At 44.4% G+C, this 22,221-nt stretch overlaps 1 protein-coding gene across 3 annotated transcripts in view; it reads left to right on the top strand.

Annotated features, from left to right (window-relative positions):
• LOC138538019 (coagulation factor XIII B chain-like) overlaps positions 1-22,221 on the top strand; it is a 792,475-nt gene that overhangs the window by 160,654 nt on the left and 609,600 nt on the right. For all 3 annotated transcript variants that reach the window (XM_069641499.1, XM_069641498.1, XM_069641497.1), the window contains exon 4: positions 7,976-8,179. In XM_069641499.1, coding sequence (XP_069497600.1) covers positions 7,976-8,179 — 204 coding nt within the window. The remainder of the gene's footprint in view (positions 1-7,975; positions 8,180-22,221) is intronic.

Raw genomic sequence — 22,221 nt, 5'->3', positions numbered from 1 at the left:
CGCGGCTGCAGGGTCTCTGCGCCACTCTGCACCACAGCTGGTTTTGGATGTTCAAATCCATGAATACTCTGTGCGTGGAAATGGATTTTAGCGCGCACGGCTGGTGCAGAAAGTCGCACACGCACACTGTGCGCCAGCCGCGTGCGCCACTTGTGCGCAGAATTCTATGAACTACCCTGTTTACCGTCTCTCCCCTCACTATTGCTGAAGTCAAAGGTATCATCAACAAAATCAAACCATCCAACTGTCAATGTGATTCGTGTCCTGCTCCTATTATCATGGAAGCCTCTCATGATCTAGCCCCTTTGATCACTGCCTTCATAAATTCATCCTTCAAAACAGGTATTGTCCTGGACAATCTAAAGGACACTTGGGTCATCCCCCTCCTCAAAAAACCGTCCTTAGACCCCAGTATACCAACCAACTACAGACCTATCTCTACTGTCCCTTTCATGCATAAAATACTATACCGAGCAGCCTACCTTCAGATCCAGGACTATCTCAAAGTCAACAATCTTCTTGGTCTGAGACAATCTGGCTTCCGCTCTAAGCATGGGACTGAAACGGCTTTGATTGACCTCAAAACACAAATCGAGGTTTTGAAAGACAATGGGAAATTTGCCATGCTTTTACTACTTGATCTCTCAGGGGCTTTTGATTTGGTCAATCACCAAATCCTTTGCCAGCACCTCACATGCGCCGCCCGCTTTTCTGACTCTGCCACGTCCCTCAGGGTTGCCAAGAAGCAAATTGAGTCTTGAAGTCCAGTCACTCCACAGAAAATCCGAACAAAGCTGCTAGCATGGACAGCTCTGATGCTCTCCAATCTTGAGATCCGGGCCACGATAAGGCAGTGCTGAGCCTAGGACCATGTTGTTCCAAGTCTTGGCTAAAGCAATAAGTGGTGCAATCTAGCCCTGCGTCCTGTCCATACATCTCACACATGCTAGGGTGGATTGAGCAGCTACAACCCCACACTAGCCTGCGAGACGCATTGGCTAGGGTGCAGAGAAAATATATTTCATATACAAGGGGCACAACGAGTGAACAACCTACAGAGTGTAATTTCGTAATGTAAGAAAAATGTATTGAGCCCACCTGAAAATTGGAACTGCATGTATCTGGGGAAGTACTCAACAGAGCACCCTGCTCAACCCTACTCACGCACAATTAACACATTTCATCAAACATGGTGCTCTGCCCTGTATCTGAATAGTGGCTGGATGACTAGGGCTGGCCCGCAGGGCACCTGCAGTGCTGCCTCCTTCACCTCCTTTACAACGCCTGCTCCTATGGGAGTGACAAACTTACTTTGTCATCCCTGCCTCCTCCTCAAATTCTCAGCTGTCCCTAATTGAGCCTCTCACCTTAGTCAATACCAGCTTTCCATGTGGGTGTCTGGAACCCATGTCACCAAGCACACAATACATTTAATCCACACCCCAAGGCCTGTCAATGAATCTCCTCCTCCTTGGAGAAGTGAAACTTCTCTTCCTCCTCCTCTACCTCTCACTCCAAATAAACCCCATTTCCCTCTTTATCTGTGATTCCTGTGAGGGAGCTTGGGCACATGAAAAATAGGAAGGCAGGCAAATATAAATTGGATGAATGGTTTTCACACGCTCAAGCGTTAATACAAAAGACACATTTTTAAACTGGAGGTAGTGGAGGCCTACCCTTATTTGGGGATGCCTATTCTGAGCAATCCCTGCATACATTTTTTCGAAGAGGTGGTGAGTACTAAAATAGTAAAGAAATGGAAAGTTATAAGAAAATATATCACCAGTAAAGGAGGTCACTCTGTCGAAGGTCTACTCGAGATATATAAAAGTTGTATTATTCCTGGAATTTTGTATGCACTGGAAACTGTAGAAAGCAAATATCTGAGTAAACTACATCTACTTGAAGGGAAGATTTGGAGACCAGCTTTAGGACTCCCAAATTCGGTACCAATACAAGCGATAAGATGCGAATTGGGGCTAATATCCCTCTCGACCCTATGGAAAATAGAATGTTGCAAACTTTATTTAAGAATAATTTTGGGGTATGGGGATGAAGGTAACCTGCTCAACCTTATAGGTAAAAATAAAAGTGAAGGCAGATTTAAGAATCCCTATTTGTTAAATTTACAAAAAATAGTATTAACATTTCTAGAAGCCCTAGGATATAATGTACACATGGGAAAAGATAACATTATGTACATCAAGAAAAGCCTTAAAGATAAGGCTTTTATCTGGGATTTATGCGAAAATCAGTCCTATTTATACAAAAAGTCTAGATATTCCTCTTATGCTCTCCAAGGCCTCAAGCCTGCGACACCAAGACAGTATCTGCTTAACACGGGAAATAAAGCTATGAGAAGATTCATACTACAATTACGGTTGAACATTCTCCCGTGTAATGAAATTATCGGGGCAAGAACAAAAACTCCTCGAGCAGAAAGACTGTGTAGATACTGTAATATCGAGGTGGAGACAGTAAGACATATTCTAACTCTCTGCCCAAACTTAAAAGAATACTACACTAAAGGGTACTCAAATTTAGTAGGGGACATGCAAAGAATTGAATCAGACCAATTTTGGTCAGTCATTTATGACGGAGAAATTAAGGTTTTTATTGGGGCAGCCTTTTATATTTGGAAGCGTGTAATGGGAGGCATTTTGTAAATAGTCTGTAAACAAGAATTAATTATAAAAATGTGTTGACTAATGATTTTCTATGTGCAATATGTAACTATGTATGGTTAATGTTAAAATTCTGTAGTGTATAAGGTTTTAATTAACCAAAAGCACTTTAATAAAAAAAAAAAAAAGAAAAAGTAAGACTAACAAAGCCGATTAGGAATACAAATAAAAAGAGGCCTCTTTTTTCAAAAGTGAAAAGCAGCACAGGAAAACGAGCAAATTCTTCCTTTTTTGTTTCTTCAAAACATTTCATGAGGGTAATGTGAGGAGCCAAGAATGCGACTCGGAAACAAGGAAGTCATGGTTTTGGTCAAAGACTTTTATTAAAATAAAAGGGGATGGGGAAATGCCTCTCTGTGACCTTGCTCTAAGAGGCGTTTCCCTACCTAAAACCAAAACCAGGCTCTGTCAATGTCAGAATGTCCAAAGGAAAACCGTCCCATGTCCAAAGTACTATTTTCTATTTTGGCTCTCACATTCTAACAAAATTAGCTCTAAGGTAAAAAAGGATAATGTCTTTCGCATTGAGTAGTGCATAGATGTTCAAAAAGAAAATATGTGCACTCAAAAGTTCTAGAAGGGTACAGTTCCTTATTCTAGGGGGTAGTTCCCTTTCCATGGATTTCTCTAACACTCTACTTCTTATTCAAGAATATACGTTTGTTAGGGTTCTCTCGATTCACAACACAGCTGGTATACAAAACAACTTGGCTGATTGTGTTTTTTGTTAGAATAACTGGTGTACTCTCCTGCCAGGTTTTCTCTCCTCTTTAATGTGTTTACACAGCCTTTTCCTAGTCCTGATGTGCTCATATCAGGACTTCTTGGTGTATATATTTTACACACTGTTCAACTTGATCATGCCCGGTATACTTTCTGCCAGGGCTTTCTCACTTTAACATGCTCATAACTTGCATCTGCCTGATCTACTCTCCTGCTAGGACTTTTCATATAAGATCACCCTTTCCACTTGCATCTGCCTACTTGCATCTGCCTGGTATACTCTTCTGCCAGGGATTTTCTTATATGGGTATTTTCCTTGCACCTTTAGTTTGCCTGGTATACACTCCTGCCAAGGCTTTTCTCATGTGAGTTCCGCACACACTTCCAAACTTGATAGTCTGTTATATTTGCTTGATCTTGTTTTGTAGTTGACTGGTATACTATCCTTCCAGGGCTTCTCTTGTATGTGTATTGTATACATTCACAAACTTGGAAGACTCTGATACGGGTTCCATTCTCCTGTTTAAAGCAATGCTCACTTGCTCGTTCTTTCATGTGCTTCATTTATGATCATTCGTGTTTGGCATGCCTGCCAATACTCCCGGTGCCCCTGCTTCCCCTGAGTGTACTCACCGGCTCTTGTTGCCATATTCTGTTTCTACCACGGCAATCCAGATGTGGTCGTTCAGCGGTTCCTTCCTTCTCGCTGCATCTGCTTCTCTGCTTCTCACCATTCCTGCTTGGCTCTTCTGCATCGTTTCCGACTAAGGTGGAGAGTGCCTTCCAACACCTGCAAACGCCCAGAAGCCTTCCATTTGCTTCTGGCATTTCCACAGCATATTCTTGCTTGCGGTCAGCTTCCCTTCTCCTTGTGGATGAGCTGGTTGGCTTCACGGAACACTTTCCAGCCCCACAGTCCCTCTGTCAATTCTGAGAGGAGCAGCGTTCTCCCCAAACAGCACACTTCTGTCAGCTGCTTTGTTTGCCTAAATTTCCGCGCTGCAGGTATGCGCTTGCAACATCTAGAGCGTATCTTCTGCTCTCGGCCTCCATTGAGCTGCATTACATGGATCAACTTCCTTGTCACAGTATTCTAGTATTCATGGGAATGGAAGTCCATTCTTATCGACTTGCATTTAAAGTCTGGTTAAGTGTCTTTAAGGGCAGTTCTGGATGACTTGTAGGTAGAGTCTGAGAAGGTATTTTAATGAGTCTTAATAGGCTAGTCAGATTTTGACAGCTTGCCTACAGATCTTGTGAAAAGTTTTTTAATACCCTTCTTAGGTGGATGTGGGGAGGTATGACAATATGCCATCAAGGGATTGGGCATGGATGGGTATCCTCAAAAGAAAAAGGGGGATACCATGTCTTGCCCGATGATGCCATAATACACTCCCGGAAGCTGGCTCCCTCCATGTGATCCCCACTCATATAGCCAAACCCAGGATCAGTATCAGGTAAACGGCTATTGTCCCTGGCCCCATGGGGCGACATCACCGCCGGGAGAGAAGTGATGTCACCATCGGAGGCTAATAAATGATAGATGACAAAAGAGGCCTAGAATGCAAACCATTAGCTTCAAATATGGATTAAGAAGTATTACAAATTAATACACTGGCAAGAAAAACCACTCTCATCCACCAAAATCCTCAGAATATCTCCGATAACACAATTTCAGAGTCTGCCCTGTACTCTCCTGCTCTTACAGCCTGACAAACCCCATAATAAGCAAAGGGAACTGGGCCTTCGATAGGGCCATCAAACATCCCAGAGACAGCTTAATCTCACTGGGTGTTGATTATTATGCCACTGTAAAACTCGTGTAGCCTGTGATTCTGAACATGCTTGTGGTTTTAGACACTGTTTTGAGCTGCCACTAATACCTCCAAGATCTTGCCGGCCCGAAGAATCACAGCCATGGGGAAACCAAGCCTTAGTTGTCACTTCCAGTGCTGTTATCATTTTGGAGCAATCACTTCACTGACACATTAAAAAGTTCAAATAGGGTTTTGCATTTTGCGTAAATAACCACATCATTTAAGGGGTTCAAATTAAAGAGTAGAGTGTCATGATAATAGAAAAGCTTGTTCTGCCTTTTTTTGGCCTGGGCCTCATCACGACTTTGGCAGTAATTCTGCAGTAAATCTGCCTAATGAGCACAATTGGTTACCAGTACTGCCACTCTGCCCTATTGAATTACCATGAGACTCTTAGGGCCTCATCAGGAGTTGGGGTGGTGCAGTAAAAATGCAGTGGTAATAGTGTTGCCGCCGCATTACCGCACTGCCTAATCACAAGTTTGGGGGAAAGTTGGAGGATTCAACCCCAGCTCTGAGCTGGAGGTGAATGCACTGACTTTCCGCTCATTTTTGGCCCAATTACCACCGCGCAATTACTGCCACTGTATTGTGCTGAAAAGGCCCAATTGAGTGCTATGGACAACAACAAAAAATGGGGACTTACACCGCTACTTGTGATTTGGAAACAACACTGCCTGACCAAGTGGCGGTAACATTAATTGCGTTGAGCGGCATTCCGGCAGGATACCGCTCAACTCCTGATGCGGTCCTTAGTGATGCTAGGCGTTGTAAGTCCCCATTTTTGTAGTCCATATGGCTCTATGGGGATTTACTGTAAGCATTTATTCTGCTGTGATAAATCTGGCAATTTTTGGCATTAAAGTGAAGGATTTACATGCTGGAAGAAAATCCTTCCCTTCCTGGCCAAACTCGTTTAGTGAATCAGTAAATTCAGCAGTAATTCATTACTGCCAATAAAAGTGTCAGTAATAGAATTACTGCAACATTTTGCTGACACCGCTGACCTTAAAACAGCGTCTGACTGGGGCATAAAAATGTCTCAGGCACCAATAAAAACTGGGCCCCCAGTTGCAAATGGCAATTCAGTCCTTTTGTGACGTACTGTTAGAATACTGCCCAGGTGAGTTTTTCAATAAAAATGTAATGCAAATTGTGCAATCTATTTATTCAGCAACAATGGTGAAAACTACTAGCTGCATAGTGAAGTAACTGATCAAAGTGGCCCACAACCAGAAAGAGTGGCCCACGCTAGCATTTTGCATTTTTGGTTTGGATATTGCCCTAGAGCTCTGTAGGCTAGTCTGAGTCTGACTTGAAATGATGCCAGGGCACCTTAAAATAAAGATTCATTATTGCATTAATTATCATTCCCAAAGTTTGTCATTTCCTTTTTTGTGATTTGTTGTCTGAGTCAATTGCTGAACTTGGTGCTTTCAGTTCCAGGTCTACTCTGGAAACATAATCCATGTCCTGTTCTGGTAATTGTTATTACATTACACATAGATGTATTGAAGAGCAGCGATGAACTATGGGTAGAAATGTCATTGAAAGGTTTTCCATAACGTGACTCTGAACCCCGAGATAGAATACCCCCTGTAGTGGAAAGCTGCCCATCTGTAGTTGTATGTTGTGTACTCCCCCTGCTTCTCTTTTCCACCTTTGCCCTGTCTGCATGGGCCAGATTTCCCAGGGGATTAGAGGGGGAGGTATGAAAGTACGATATACAACATGAAAAATACCCACCCCACAGCAAACCGAAAGGATAAAGAACATCCTGACAAGAGAACATATCCCCTGCTGTGATGGCTTTACAGTTGATTATGAATTCCGTAATCCCCTGCCATGACGTCACTGGGCGAGGGTATATAATCCAGTAAGCAAAATCATTGCTAATGGCTGGCTAGGAAAGACATAATCACAAAAATGATTACAATAATGTAACATCTTTCCTTTCATTGTTATTTCAGCTAAACACATATCTAGCATAACATGGTGTAATATTAAAAATTATGTACGTGCTTGCTCGGGATTTTCTTTTCGATTAAATCTTATTTCTTAAATGGAAAGTATTTTATTTATTTATTTATTTTTACATTTATAGAGCGCACTGCAGCCCATAGACATCGAGGCGCTATTACATGAAGGCGTAAGCAGCAAGATTGTGTAAACATAGGAAACATAAGGTACTTAGTTACAGAGAGAAGAGCGGAGCATAGTTACAAATGACGTTCGTAAGCCTGTAAATATAAAGGCAGGAAGGTTTAGACAAACAGCCTGGTTTTTAAGGCTTTGCGGAAGGCTAGGTCAGAGTCAATCCCCCTGAGGAGCGAAGGTAGGGCGTTCCAGTGTGAGGCTGCTAGGGCTGAGAAGCTCGAGCCGCCCGCACGTACTCTACAAGTCTTGGGAGTAGAAATCAGGTTGGTGTAGGCAGATCTAGTGGGCCTGGCCGAGGTGGGTCGTGAAATTCTCTGGGCAAGGTAGGGGGGAGCAAGGTCATGGAGGCATTTATGGGTGAGGGAGAGGATTTTAAAGATGATCCTCTGCCTAATGGGCAGCCAGTGGACCTGCCTCCTAAGGTCAGAAATCATCATTTTTGAAATGTTTATTCAATATTTTCAATTTATTTTACTGCTTAGAATAATTTGTTGCTCTGCACTTACTCATGGCAAATTAATGTGATTTCAACGAAGGTGTTCCTCATTTAAAGGGCTTCTGTTTTTTTGTTTTTGAATTTTTTGAAATCTTTAGGCAAAGCCTGTGATTTTCCAGATATTGAAAATGGCAGAGTAAGCGGCTGGGGCCATTACAACTTCCCAGGCCAGTATTTTCCAATGCAAAAAGGACGAGTGATTGCATTTTACTGCTATCAAGGTTTTGCAACATCTAATGGCGATGCAGATGGTTCCATTAGGTGTACTGAGAATGGTTGGATTCCATCACCAACATGTCTTCGTGAGTACTTGTAAAATGTTTTGATTTGACATTTTTTGGTAATGAATATTATTTTAAATATTTGTATTATTATTATTTTTAACTTTATGTGACATGTCATATGCTAATCCACGGCTCTCTCTCTTTTTTCTTTCTCTTGCTCCCTCTCTCTTGTTCACTCTATGTGCTCTATCTCATTCTCTCTCGCTTTCTGTCTCTCTGGTGCACTGTTTCAGCCTGCCTCTGTCGCTCTCTTCTTGGGTGGTAGTCACGTTTCCTGGTGCACGTTTGCTGGAGCCAACCCAGCCGTTGCTGAAAGCAGAACCCACAGAGATAAATCACTGATATCGTGACGGGGGGGGGGGGGGAGGGGTTGGTGCATGTGTTTTTCTGCAAAATAAGCTATAAACAATGAAAATATTTAATTGTATGAACATTGTAAAGGTAATCTTTTTACAATGTTCATTTTGAATGGTCACTTCCAGTATTTATTGAAATCATTCCATTATCGGCAGTCTGTTGCACTCCTATTCTACTCTTTCAAAATACCACTGCGAGAAAGGGAAAGGAGTTACATACCACCAATTAGGGTCTGTGGTGCTGTTTATGGAATCAAAGAACATTTTTTTTGAAAACATAATAATAACCACACATCATTATTATATTGGACAAATGACTGTGAAAAAGGTTTGTATGCTTTAATCACTAAGTACATAATACACAGAATGTTGTTGCTTATTTTTTTCACAACACTCACACTACAATGTTGGATTATTGGTAGTAGTAGCTGTGAGTATGGTGTTAATAAGTGTAAATCAGGCTGGATTCAACATCTGAGTTTTGTACCAGTATGTGACAGTACTCTTCAGGCCTTTTCTACAATTGCTTTACGATGACAAACATGTTCTGCAACTCGAATATTTGGTTGTACAAAGGCGCATGTAGTTTTGGAAAATTCCGAAATTCAATTTTGTTTGTTAGTTGAGTTGGAGATTGTTCCATGAGGTAAAATCAGGTTGGGCTGTAAGGGGTCTGAGAAGAGTACAGGCTAATCCGAATGAAATAGCTGCTTTGTATCTCGGTCTGCCTGCCAGTGCACTGTCCAATGCTGATTAGTCCTAGCTTACAAAGGACAGTCGTGATTCCAATAATGGTACAGAGGAAAGTATTATGCAGAACTATTTTCTTTTAGTAAATGTGCAGCAAGAAAAACAAAGAACTACTGCTCCCATCCTGTTTTGCTTCTTTTCCTTCTTCTCTGCTTCCTCCACTCAGAGGGCTGCAAGTCCATAAGACTTCCTGCATCTCGCCTGATGGCCTCTTTTCTGCTGCAGGCCCCAAAGATAAGACTGCAACTGCTTCACTGCCCCAGAGGAGTCGGATGAGTCTGGTCAAAAAAAGTTCTTGCCTTCCCCATACCCTGCATCTAAAACATGAAAATCAGAAACATATTAAAAGGCAAAGAAAGGAACTGGGAGGAGCAATACTCACCTCCCTGACATTAATTGAATCGCAACTGTCCATCCTAAACTAGGACTAATCAGCATTCTAAGGCATGGCACAAGGTTCGTATTATGCACAATTCAAAGCTGTACCAGGACTCACATGGACGCATGCACAATAGGTTCACAATAAGACTGGTAAAAGGTACTAGCATTAGCCCAATCAGCTGATCTAAGAAATCCTCTAGGCATGCTCCAGCCAAAAAGGTTTTGGAAGCCTGACGGAATGTTCACCAAAACAATCAGTATGCAACCCAGCCTCCCTCCATAACATTCTTTACCCATCTGGCCAAGGTGAGGGAGAAAACTGGTTGGAATGGCTTAAGTATCACAAGGCACAAGGTACCCACACAGTTTTTGAGACCGATGGGGCAATTCCATATTGCTATAGACATTTCAATACACCCAATTGAGGATTATTTGTAAGTGTCAATCATCTTTGAACCTGTCTTAGTACGCCTATGCAAGTAAAAGGAAAACCCAGAATTAGTTGATACTAGACATATAAGCTCAGATGCTCGAATATCAGCCATTAGATGAAAGGTAGCTAAACACATTAACGTCACCAATTTAGCAGACAACTGTTGAAACGATGACTGGGCATTTATTTGCTGGCCACCTTTCAAAAAAGAGAAAACATTACATTGATGTCCCAGAGTCTACAATACCGCTCTGAAGGGGCAGCAGCCACTCCTACTTCTTTTTAGCAGGCGACAGACCGAAGGATGATGTTCCCCCACATAAAACCATCCAACATATAGTGGGAGTTAAAAATGACTGAATGATAGAGATTAACACTTTGGTATGAGACAGACTGACAGCTCTACCAACAAATTAACCACTGCTTCTACAGGGGCCTGATGGGGATCCCAGTCCCACTTATAACACCAGTAAACCCAGCAATCCCATGCCGCCTTGTATGGATCTAGCTGAGAGCAAAATGCCCTGGAGGGGCCCATTGATTCCCTAGATCTGCCATGCTATCAGCCGGAGGGAGCCTCCCTCGACGCAAGGGTGCCTCCTCCTGCCCGGTTCTTGTAGGCTAGCGGAGACCACGGGAAGTACACATGCAACAGGTCAAGGACCAATGGCTACCTGGCTTGGGGACGCCAAAGAAGTGTGCCTAAGACCAGACAAGCCCTCTGTCTGTGGACTTGCAAGAGAACCCCTTGGTATAAGTGTAAATGGGGGATATGCATATATGACATAAGGGGCCAAAGTCTGTAGGAATGTGTCTGTTGCCAATTCATTGGGATCTGGCCTCGAGCTAAAAAGCAATGGGAGTTGTGCAGAGAGGCAGGGTGCAAAGAGATCGACTTGAGATGGCCCCAGATATCCTGAAGGGACTGGAAGAGCTTCGGGAGGAGGCAACATTCCCCAGGATCCCACCAGTGTGAGGAACTGCCACTACATTGGACACCCCAGGAACCCAGGAAAGGACCTGAACCTTCAATTGGTACGGCAGGCAAAAACTCCAAAATTGTTTTGCTAGCTCCGTGAGATTATTGGATTTTGTGCTGAAATGTGGATCGGCAGTCCATACGAATTGTGAAGCACAACATCACCTGCGTTTTGCAAAACCTTGAATCACAAAGGAGACTGAATTAATTTCTAAACAATTTATGTCCAGTGTTGACTACTCTTGTGACCACCAACCTCAAATGTATGTCCCACCGAAGCAAGCTCCCTACCCGCTGACAATGGCATCAGACTCTTAAGACAAAACTCGCACCATACCAAAAATATCACTACGGTTCCAGGTGTCCATTTGCTGGAGCCATCATCTCAACGTGTCATGTACTTCTGAAGAAAGTGATACCCAAGCTGCACAATCTACGTCTTGTTATAGCTTTTGATTCTTCAGCCTCTGGAGAGCCCGGTAAGGAGGGAGTGAGTCGAAACAATAGCCTGAATGGATGCCGACAGGTGGCCTAAAACCATGCCAACTGATGCCAAAGGAAGGCCTCAGAGCCTAAACTAATTACTGTTTGATCACTTGCACCCGCATCATGGGAAGACATATTATTGGGGAAATGCAATCAATCATGAATCCTAGTAACTGCAATGTCTGGGAAGGTTGAACATTTGATTTGTCCTAATGGATGTTAATGTTAAAGGTATTTGTACCATGCATCATCACTACTGCTGTGGTCCCCAGGTGCTGTGGCAGATCTGAAAAGGAGGGTGTCAAGAGGGAGGGGAGCAGAGGGGTGAGTTGGTAGGGTGTAGTCGGAATAGGAAAGTGAGAGTTGTGATGTCCTGTTGGCCGCTTTGGGTTCGGTTTGCACCGTTCGCTGAACGTACATGCGATTTTTGATCGGTGCCAGAATTCCCATGTACTGTTGTGGCGGGTTATGTGTTGTTAGTATGTTGTTGCAATGTGGTGAAGAGCGTGTGGATTGCTGTGCAAAGAGGTGGTTGTGTGAGTTTCTGTATGTTGAGTATGCGGAAAGTTGAAATTTTAAGGTACGATTATAATGGTTTTCAAGTATTTGACGATTTCTTACCACTTTTTCTTGGCGTTTCTGCGCCCAACCCCTATAGTTATCTTGTGTGTTTGGTACTCTACTTTTACCGCCTAGCCAAGCTGCGTAGTGGGAGCTCTCTTATGTATGGCCCCAGTGGTGTGTGTTTCTAGCTCTTATCTGCTACTTCCCCAGCACTGTAGCAGGTGTAGTTTTGGTCAAAGCGTTTGTCCCTTATTGTCCATCCTGTTGGTTGTCCCCACCTATCCCAGTATCCTTTAGGGTAGGTGGATGTGGGCCTGGCTGGGCAGTGCGCACCCACCCCTGCTTTTATAATGGAGGGCATGTTAGGGATTATAGTTTCCTACATGGGTATTCCTAGTTTCGTTGTGGTCCTTTCTTCTTAGTTGATTCCTCCTGAATCTGGACCAAAGAGCCATGTTTTGAGTAGTTTTTTGAACTCCAAATGACCCCTTGTGTTGCATATGTTTTTTGGTAGGTTATTCCCGGTCAAGGTTGCCAGGTGAGTCAAAGAGGATACTCCTAGTTTTCTTTTGTTGTAAACTGTTGGTACTGGACGAAGGTCGTTGCTTTATCGGAGTGATCTTGTCGCGTGGTAGATGGTTATTTCTTTAGGAACTTTGCTCCCTGTCCGTGGACTGCTCTCTGCGTTATGTACATCGTCTTGTACTTTATTCTCTCTTTTATTGGCAACCAGTGTAGCATTTTCAGCACTGGGGTAATGTGTTCTCTTCTTGGTAGTCTGAGCAGGAGTCTTGCTGCAGCGTTCTGGATGACCTGAAGTTTTTTTAACAGTCGTTCTGGCATTCCTAGTTATAGGATGTTGGCATAGTCTACTCTAGACATGATGAGTGCGATGATGGTGAGTGTTTTGTGGGTGAAAGAGAGGAATGGTAGGATCCTTTTTACTGTGTGTAGCAGGAAGAAGCATTTCTTGATTATGGTATTTACTTGTGGTTCAAGTATTAGTACTTTGCATCAAGACTACCACGTATTTTATTATCGTTGATGGAGTTGGTGCGGTACCCAGTTCTGTTGGCCGTGGGATGTGGTGGTTGTTTTCTTCGCTTTTGGCTATGATAATTATTTCAGTTTTGCCCGGGTTGAGTTTGAGGCTGTTTGTGTTCATCCAGCTGTATAGCTCTTGTAGGCAGCTGTTCAACGTTTTATTTTCTCCCTGTGTATCTTGTATTTTGTAGATGATCGGAGTGTCATCTGGATAGTTGTAGCATGTGAGGCCGTGTTTTTTGATGAGTTTGATTAGTGGCATCAGGTATATATTGAAGAGCAATGGGGAGAAGGATGAGCCTTGTGGTACTCCGCAGTTGGAGTCCCTGGAAGTAGATTTGAAAGGTTTGATCCAGACGGTTTCTGTCCTGTTTGTTAGGAAGTATTTACTCCATATTAGGGCTGTGTCAATGATTCCTATTTCTTCAAATCTCCCGATGAGGATTTCATGGTTGACTGTCAAATGCTGCAGAGAGGTCCAGAAGGATTAGAGCTGCGCTTTTGTTTGAGTCTGCATTAGTCTTTAGATTGTCCCAGATTGAGAGCAATGCCGTTTCCATTCCCCTCATCAGTCTGAAGTCTACTTTGCTTGGTCCAACAGTTGGTGCTCCTCTATGAATACTTGTGTTATTCAGTAGACGTATTTCTCGAGTAGTTTAGCTGGGTTTGGGATGTTGGATATGGGTCTCTAGTTGTAGAGGTCTTCCGGGTTTCCTGCTGTGTCCTTGAGGAGCGGCTTGATGTATGCCACTTTGAATGATTGCTGTACTTTCCCTGTTGAGAGTGATTGATAGAATACTAGAGAAATCTTTTCTATGGGCGTTCCTTGTGTGAGGATCGATTTGTGTATGTCTGGGGGGCATGGATCCATGGGGGAGGCTGCTTTGTTGCTGTTGCTTACCAGTTTGACGAATGTCTCTGCTGATAAATAGGGGAAACTTCAGAGTTTGTTCTGGTGATTCCTCGGATGGCAGGACGGGTCGCATGTTGAGTTGATTGGTCTGCTTTGTATAATTTGTTGGATGGAGGTGATTTTGACTTTGAAGTGGTCTGCAAGGTCATTGCATAGCTTTAGTGAAGGTATCTGAACGTTGTTGCAGCCAGGAGCGTTTCTTATTTCGTGTATGATTTTAAACCATTCCTTTTGAGTGTTGATGGCTTTGGTAATTCTGTTGTCATAGTATTTGTTTTTGGCCTTATGGATTTCCTTCTTGTATGAGTGGATTTGTCACAGGAGTCGTAATTTCTTCACCTGATTGTTTTTTCTCTCCATTCTAATTCAAGTTTCCTGTTTTTCCTTTTTCATGGTGCAGCATAGCAGAGTAAACCATTTTGCTGTTGCTCTTTCGCATGATGGTGTGAGAGGTTTTTTCTTTGAGGTCCTGTTGATCATACCAGCAATCCATTTATGGAGTAGTTCTGTTTTTATTTCGATGTCCGCTTTGTCTAGGATCGTTGTCAGTGGTTTGTTTTTTTCACAAAGATAGAGGCAGACAGATTGACGGTAGCTCGAAGATCTTTCTTTACAGGACCTGAGAAGAGGTCACAATCAGAATATTGTCCAAATAAACAAGTAACCGAATAGCCCTGCTGCTTAAATTACGGACTACTGGCCAAAGTAGCTTGGAAAAACACCAACGAGCTAAAGAGAGACCAAAGGATAGGAAAGACAAATTGGATATTTGCCCAAGCCAAAGGAAACCTAGAAATGTCTGGTGCTCTGGAAGCAATTGGAACCATCAAATGGGCATCTTTGAGATCACCTGGCCTCAACACATCTCTCAACCATGCAGTCACTTCCATCTTAAAGTGATGATGTAGCAAAAACAGATAGAGATTGCAAAGGTTGAAAACTGATTGAATGACTGATACTTTTCCGATCCAGAAATATATTGCTGAAAACAATTAGAGAAACCAGTGGACAATGGAAAATGTCCTTCTTCCATAACAATTTCAATATCTCTCGTTGGATCGCCTTGTGTTTTTTCAGCTTGAATGGGTTCTCCCAAAAAATTCTATGTGATACCCCCTTGCTGTATCCACCAGCCAGGCATCCCAGAAATTCGAGTTTTTCAAATGTGGACTAGAGGAAGGGGACAAATACCAAAGGAGGCTGGTGGTCCCTCAGTCTGTTTTCATGTTGATGACATTACAGTCACTAACATTGAAAATGGACTGCAGCCTTCAGTACCACTGAGTGGCCCTGCACAGGAAAGGTAAGTTTATTTTTATCTAAAAAAAAAACAAAAACAAAACATTAGCACCCATGTAGGGTATCACACAGTTGCTAATGGCGTTATGATATGATATGATATGGTATTTATAACGTGCTGTTAGGCAAGATTGTATGTAGTAACCCTGGGGGAGGCTACACCAGCCGTATCCTCTTTGCAATAGGTAACCCAACCTTTGGTATAGGCCCGTACTACACAAGTTGGTAGAGTGACTGAGCAGCCATGCTTATCTCAAGAGGGGTCAATGTGAGCTATAGGGTTGTAACATAGAGATTCACAGTGACAGGTATTCAAATAACATTTATACTCAAGGTTTCTTTTAAAATAATTATTTAATAATTTAACAGTCAGTTTTAAAATAAGCCTTTTAGAAAGGGGAATTGGCACCAATAAAATGCACTTAAAAAATACACTCGTTCAGTTTCAGTTAAGCAAGTAGATACCATTTTGGGATGTCACACAAACACTTCCTACACCCTGAAGTGCCCTCAATAGCTAGGACACTGTGGACATTGATATATCACTTTAAACTTAAATGCAATACTGGAGTTGTGGAAAAAGGAATAGGTTAGGGAAGGAAACAAAGGTAAACAAGATTCTCCAAACAGGTAAGCACTTTACAATCCACCAATGAAATATGTTAACCCTTCCCCAGCTATACAAGTAACGTATGCATGACTTATTGAGGGACAGATGAACACAAAGTCAGAGGGTAAGAAGAGTGTACAGGGAGCCAGGACAGCCAAGGTCAATTGAGCAAAGTCTATGGAAGCTGAGGCACCTATTGAAGATAGCACAAAAGTCTTGCACAATGTTAAAGAGAGTTTTGTAGTAAAAACGAATCACTGTTAGGCCACAACGTGGCAAGCTTGTGAAAAGTAAAGATGCAAGCAACTGTGCAAAGGGCAGCCAATCCAAGTCTCGAGTAAGAGCAAGTAAGCTACACACAACCAGAGGTAAGAACCCCTATTTACACAGTACCTTGAGTCTGAAGAAAAGGTTCTAGCTGGCTTCTGTTCCTGTTGTAGTCCTGCAGATCTTGTTGTTCCTGGGCCTCAGTCATGCAGACAAGAGGGAGGACGTCTCGGGACTCCTGCACTACGGTTTGAAGGTCGGTAGCAGACATGGGCACACTTCAGATCAGCAGCATTTCGCAGGTTCAGCTACTCGTAAATAGCACCACTGCGATTCTTAGACACCTTATAGGCTCCCCTTGCTTCTGGGGTCCAGCACTCTGTTGATGTGGCTCAGACGTGGGTAGTCCTGCTTCAAGGGAGTCCAGAGGAACTTCCTGGAGATTGGTTCCGGCTTAAAATTGGTGTTTCTGTCCCCTTTCGCTCAGTTCCAGCAGTATCAAAGAAGTACAGCCAGTGGGGAGAGGGGTTCCAGTCAAGTTCGTCTTGGGGTCAGTTGGTCCCACCAACCCAAGGGAAGAAGTCGTCCTTTCTGGGCTTCTCTAGTTGATTCGAAATTTGGAGCTTCAGCGCTGCAGCAAAGCTTCACAGGGCAAAACCAACAGTCAGGAGGGTGCAGCAAGCTTCTCTTCCAGTTTCTTCATCCAGTGGTTGACTCTGCCTGCCTTGCAAAAGACCTCGCCTTTTATGCAAGTTTCTCCCTTCATTCGCAGCCTAGCTGTCACACAGCAGGGTGGCTGTCCTCCAAGGACAGCCAGCCAATCACCTTTGTGTGCATTCCTGTAACCAAAGAGACTAAGCACAGGGAGATTTGGAAAACTCCCTTGCTTCCTGCCCTTCCAGACATGCTGGAGCCAGAGGTGGGCTTTGTAAAGACTGGAGGGGGGTGTTTGTACTTCTGCTCTCTATATGGTAGAGGAGAGGCACAGAGGACCCCAGCCAAGATGCTCTATTCGGAAGCTATGGTCGAGCAATCAAGGCCTAGCTTCTCAGGAGGTGATGCAGACTGGTTCGTAAGTACTGTGTAGTCCCCATGCCCCCACAAAGGAAAATCCACACACTGTATTAGTTAAAACACAGTCTTTATATAATTAATATTCAGGGTATGTACACTTTCACAATAACTCACTTTGTGCTCAGAAAATCAATAATGGTAAATATATAAAGTTCTAAAGTGGTACCACAATTCTTATCAGATCTCATTAATGCGCATCAACTATACTGTCAAAATGCTTCACAGATCAATAAAGAGGAAAGCAGCAGTAGAGAGAGGAAGGAAAGCAAGATGGTTGAACAATTGGCAGATACCAGCCTCTACTAACTAGGCACAGTTCTGTGTAGAGATCCCCCCACCTGGGCAATGTGTAAAGCAAAGATGTATCACAAGCCCAGTCCATGTATTGCTCTATGAGTCTTATTTCCCTCTACACTAGTTCTATAGTCCCAATGTACCTGGAAATGTAGCATTCGTCGTCGGGGAATCGACTTCCCTTCTTGAGTGCCCTCCCTTTAAGGCAGGATTCACAGGTCGTTGAACGTCCGACGGAGAACAGGGTGAACTACGGTGGTGAAGTGGCAGCTTCTTTCCTAGTGATGATCGTCGACGACAGAACGTTGGTGTTCTGCAAGGAAGAGGCGTGCGGGGCACCTCGGTGACGATAGTTCTGGACAGCAAAGAGATGATGAAGAACTGTGGCCCAGCAAGGGCGTCGAGTCATCAGCGTCTCTGTGATCTTTAGGTGGCGGGAAACCCACTAGCGGATGCTCCTCGGCACGTCGACGGTCGGGCCTTCTCCAGCGGGATAAAGCGGGCAGCGATGCAGATGAGAGCGTACTTGGATCTATTGAAGTTCTTAGGCAAACTGGAGCACGGCGGCTCCGGTCGGCGATGGCGGTCGTCGACAGTGGCGGACAACAGTCCGGGCGCTTCTCTTTGGATTCCGCGGCAGTCCCCGTCTCGGGTCGGCAGCCTTTCGAAGGTCTGTCTACCAGGGAGCTTTGGCAAAGATCAGCTGGTGCACGATGGTCCCTCGTAGCTCGGGAAGAGGGGGCCTTACCAGGTCCTTTTTGGGTCAGTCCTTGGAGGCACAGCAGCTTTCAGATTGATGAAGGAAAGCAACGGCAATTCTTCTCTTCAAGCAGGGCTTCAAGGTCAAGCTTCAGTTACTCCAGTTACTCGTCGTAGTGGACTCCAGCTTCTGAACACGAATTCTAGCAGTGAGAGGCCCCCAGATATACTAGTTGGTCTCCCATTCGTTTTGCTGGGTCACACTCAGGCAACCAATCGGTCAGAAGGGCATTCATGCAGGCAGGCAGCCAATCAGGTGCATAGTGCATTCAGGCCATTCACTTCTCTCCAGACACTCAGAACAAGTTATGTGTATTGGGACAAGTACCCAGCCATTCAACACTCCACACTGCATTCATACCAGTTTCGGGCAGGGCTGTCTCAGTCATTGTGTCAAACACCAGATACTAGACACCCACAACACAGAATGCGTAATCGTCACACACTCCATTCACCCAGGTCCCACCCACAGGGTGTACCCACAACATACAGTCACTGGGAAGGCTCCAGCCAGTCTGGCCTGGACTTCACAACAACACCATATATGGAACTTCCACCCAACAGCCGGTCAGGGGGAAGGGACCGAGTCAGGCCTTCCCAGGACTTTGGGAAAACAAGGTAACAGGCAATAGAAAGCAAGAGGCCACGGGGGCTATCTTGTTTCCTCTCAGGAATCCACTGATTCCAATGGCAGGGCCTTGGTATCCCAAAATGGAGGCTACTCAGAGCACCTGTCACATTCAGCATGGAGCTGCCACCAGCCCATACCCTGCTCTGTGGGCCACACGCAGGTGCCCAAAAACATACACTAGGGGCACAGGGTTATACCCCCACCCATGGGTGCTATAAGGGTTTCCCATGTGTTAGGCAGAAACCTGTGCAGTTCCCTCTGGGACCACTGCAAAAGATTTAAGACTACAGGTGTTTGGCAGTAAACCCACTTGGTAGCAGTCTGTACCACCCAGATTTACCTGGTAGCTGTGGCTGAGCAGTCAGACTTCCCTCAAGAAGAGTTAGGCAGTATACAGAGCATACATAATAGGTACAGAGGCACAGTAGTACAAGCAAACACTGGCCAGAGCTAGGTGTAAAAGTATATGATTATTTATTTAAAAGACACACTCATAAATTACACTAGCACAGAAAAGGTAAGTAAGTCAAAACACAGTCACTATTACTTATATGTACATCCCTAGTTATTTGTTGGACAAGTCTAAGTTAACACCACTTATTTCCAAACCGAGGTGAGCGCTTAACGTTAGATGGCACTCCAACAAGTTAGTAAAAAAGGGAGGGAAAAGACAAAAGTAATGAAAACAGCAAGGCAAAACACTTTTCAGAGATTCACAGTGAGTTTAGAAAGGCAGTCTATTGAGGAGCAAGGAAGTTCGGTTGCCAGGCCCACTCTAGGGAAAGCCAGGCGAAAAGATGCCCACGATCACACAATGTCACAAGTCTTTACAGGTGAGTAGAAAAGGTTTTACCAAGTTTAGAAAAGTTTAGTTAGGGTGTTCCAGGCTTACCCAGGTTCGAGAGCCGAGGGCTAAATCTACCCCGTACAATCGGTGGCAAGGGAAGCCGGGCGGAATTAAAATGACAAGGATCCTCCAGCGGTTGCAGTTGTTCCTGGTAGTGGGTGCAAGTCGCGGCGTCGTCCAGAGTTAGAGGAGATCTCGTCGTGGAGGAAAGCTGCAGGTCGTTGCACTACCAGGGAAGAAACCAGCCGTGGAGTTTTTCCGGTTAAAAGGATGTTACCCCTCTTTTGCGGTTGAGGTAAAAAGTGGTATCCCGGTTGTCGGGGTGCTTGGCACAGGCAAGGCGGCCACGAGATGCTTCAGGGTGGCGAAAAGAAGGCAGAAACTGGTTGTCCCCACCAGTCAAGGGAAGAAGACTCTCCAGGCGGGAGATCTCCTCTGTCGTTGGGAAAAGTGGTGAGACGGTTCTCCAGGGCTCCACCGGCGGTGTCGTCTTGGCAGGTCGGCTCGGCTTCTCCCTCTTCAGCTTCTTAGGTCCTGTGGCGACTTCTGAAGAACCAGTCCCAAAAACCCTGCTTTTATGCAGCAAACCCCCATTCATACAGCCTAGCTGTCACTCAAACATGCTAAGTGGTGAGCGGGGCGGCTCACCACTTGGGCCAATCACACCAGAGTGCGACATGAGTTGGCAAGGCAACTCAGTCCAGGGTGCCTAAACCCCCTCCCACACCCCCTGTGGTACCCAGACAGAATGGCACCACTTTGGAGGGCTTCTGTGCAGAAGCCCGCCAAAAAGTGGAACAAAGGCTCGACTCGGGTTCAGGGTTACTGAAGTGAACCTAGACGCCATTTTGGCGGCGAGTTCTGGCAAACAATCCCAACCGGTGAATTTATATTAAATAAATAAACCGGCAGTATCTTTAACATTGCACCAAAAAGTGGTGCATTAAAATCAATGGGAAATCCCATTGGGAAATATTCCGGTGGAATATTTCTGTGGTATCCACTGCCACCAGCCAGAAACTCGGTGAGGGGGGATGGGACAGTACCCCCTCGACAACAGACCCAGGGGCAATCTAATTGCCCCTACCAGTACTTCCATAGTATGATGGTTTGTACTGGTTAAGTTCCTAAATTAAGACTAGTAAAGTCAATGGTGACTTCACAGACCCAGGGAGACAGTAGTCAGCCCCAGGGTGTGGAGTCTGTTTGGGGGTCTCTATGACACCCCTGTGTTACTGCACTGAGGGTGCTGTGTAACACACATTCAAAAACCAATGATAGCCTATGGGGAAAAAAATACCCCATAGCCCATAAGCACATAGCAAGTCACAAACGCTCTCAAGTCATGCCCAAGAGTGAGGGTAAAAGAGTCTCACTCTTGGCAGGAGAAAAAAAATAAACCCCAAAAATCCAGCAAAGCTGCTGGGGGACTCACTAGGTTAGGAAATTCAGCCTAAACAGAGAATTCTCCCTAACACCATGGGTCTGTACACCAAACCTAAAGAGAGAACTGCACCGCCAGGAGTCCCACATGAACTCCTGCGTGGAAAACATGACAGAACACACAATAAAAAACAGTAAAGGACAAGGATACGGAGGCCCTGTCCTTCCGATGCATTTCCAGCATCACAGGCTTCACCAGTGAATCCCGCCAAAGACAAAATGAACAAAGGGGCCAAACCTGGTTTGGCGCGCAGAGTAAATCTAAAGAAGGACCTTACAAATGAGAAATGGTGAAAAAAGAAGATCGGGGCCATTTTGACAAAATGGGCACCCATGGGAGCAATACTGCAGCTGAGGATTCAGCCTGCGGTAAAATATGCACAATGGTAAGAAAATTAAACCACTGTCTCCAGCCATTAAATGTAGCAAGGGCACATAAAAAATGTTACTTGAGAAGGTTGACAAAGGGGATACGAAGTAGCCCCCCAGCACTCCACATATGATGGTGTGTGCTGGGTCTACAAACAGAAAAGGGTAAGTAAAGTCAATTTCACTTTACTACTCTTAGAAACAGTAGTTTATCCAAGAGAAGGTATTTAAACCTTAGCAGCAATCCAAAGGACTTCTCTGTGACACTGCACTAAGGGTTCTATGTGTCACAATACAAAAGGATGATGCCTATGCAGTTTGTCAGACTCCAAAACCAAAAGAAACACAGGGTTCAAAACAGAGAAATATACATGAAAGAGTGGGAAAAAGGTCTCACTCTCTCCAGTATAAAAATTAAAAGTCCTAAAGTCCAGCAAAAGAGCTGGGGGTTTCTAAGGTAGAAGGGAATTAGCACAGAAATGAGAATTCTCCCTAACACTCGTCCCCCCAGACTAAGGCACAGGAGGATTTAATCAACTCCTGGATGAATCTCTTAATCCA

This window comes from Ambystoma mexicanum, chromosome 1q (genome assembly GCF_040938575.1).
Source record: "Ambystoma mexicanum isolate Mex_15411 chromosome 1q, UKY_AmexF1_1, whole genome shotgun sequence".
In the NCBI taxonomy this organism is placed as follows: Eukaryota; Metazoa; Chordata; class Amphibia; order Caudata; family Ambystomatidae; genus Ambystoma; species Ambystoma mexicanum.
The sequence above is the reverse complement of the archived record's forward strand: the minus strand, read 5'-3'. Positions and strand labels throughout refer to the sequence as shown.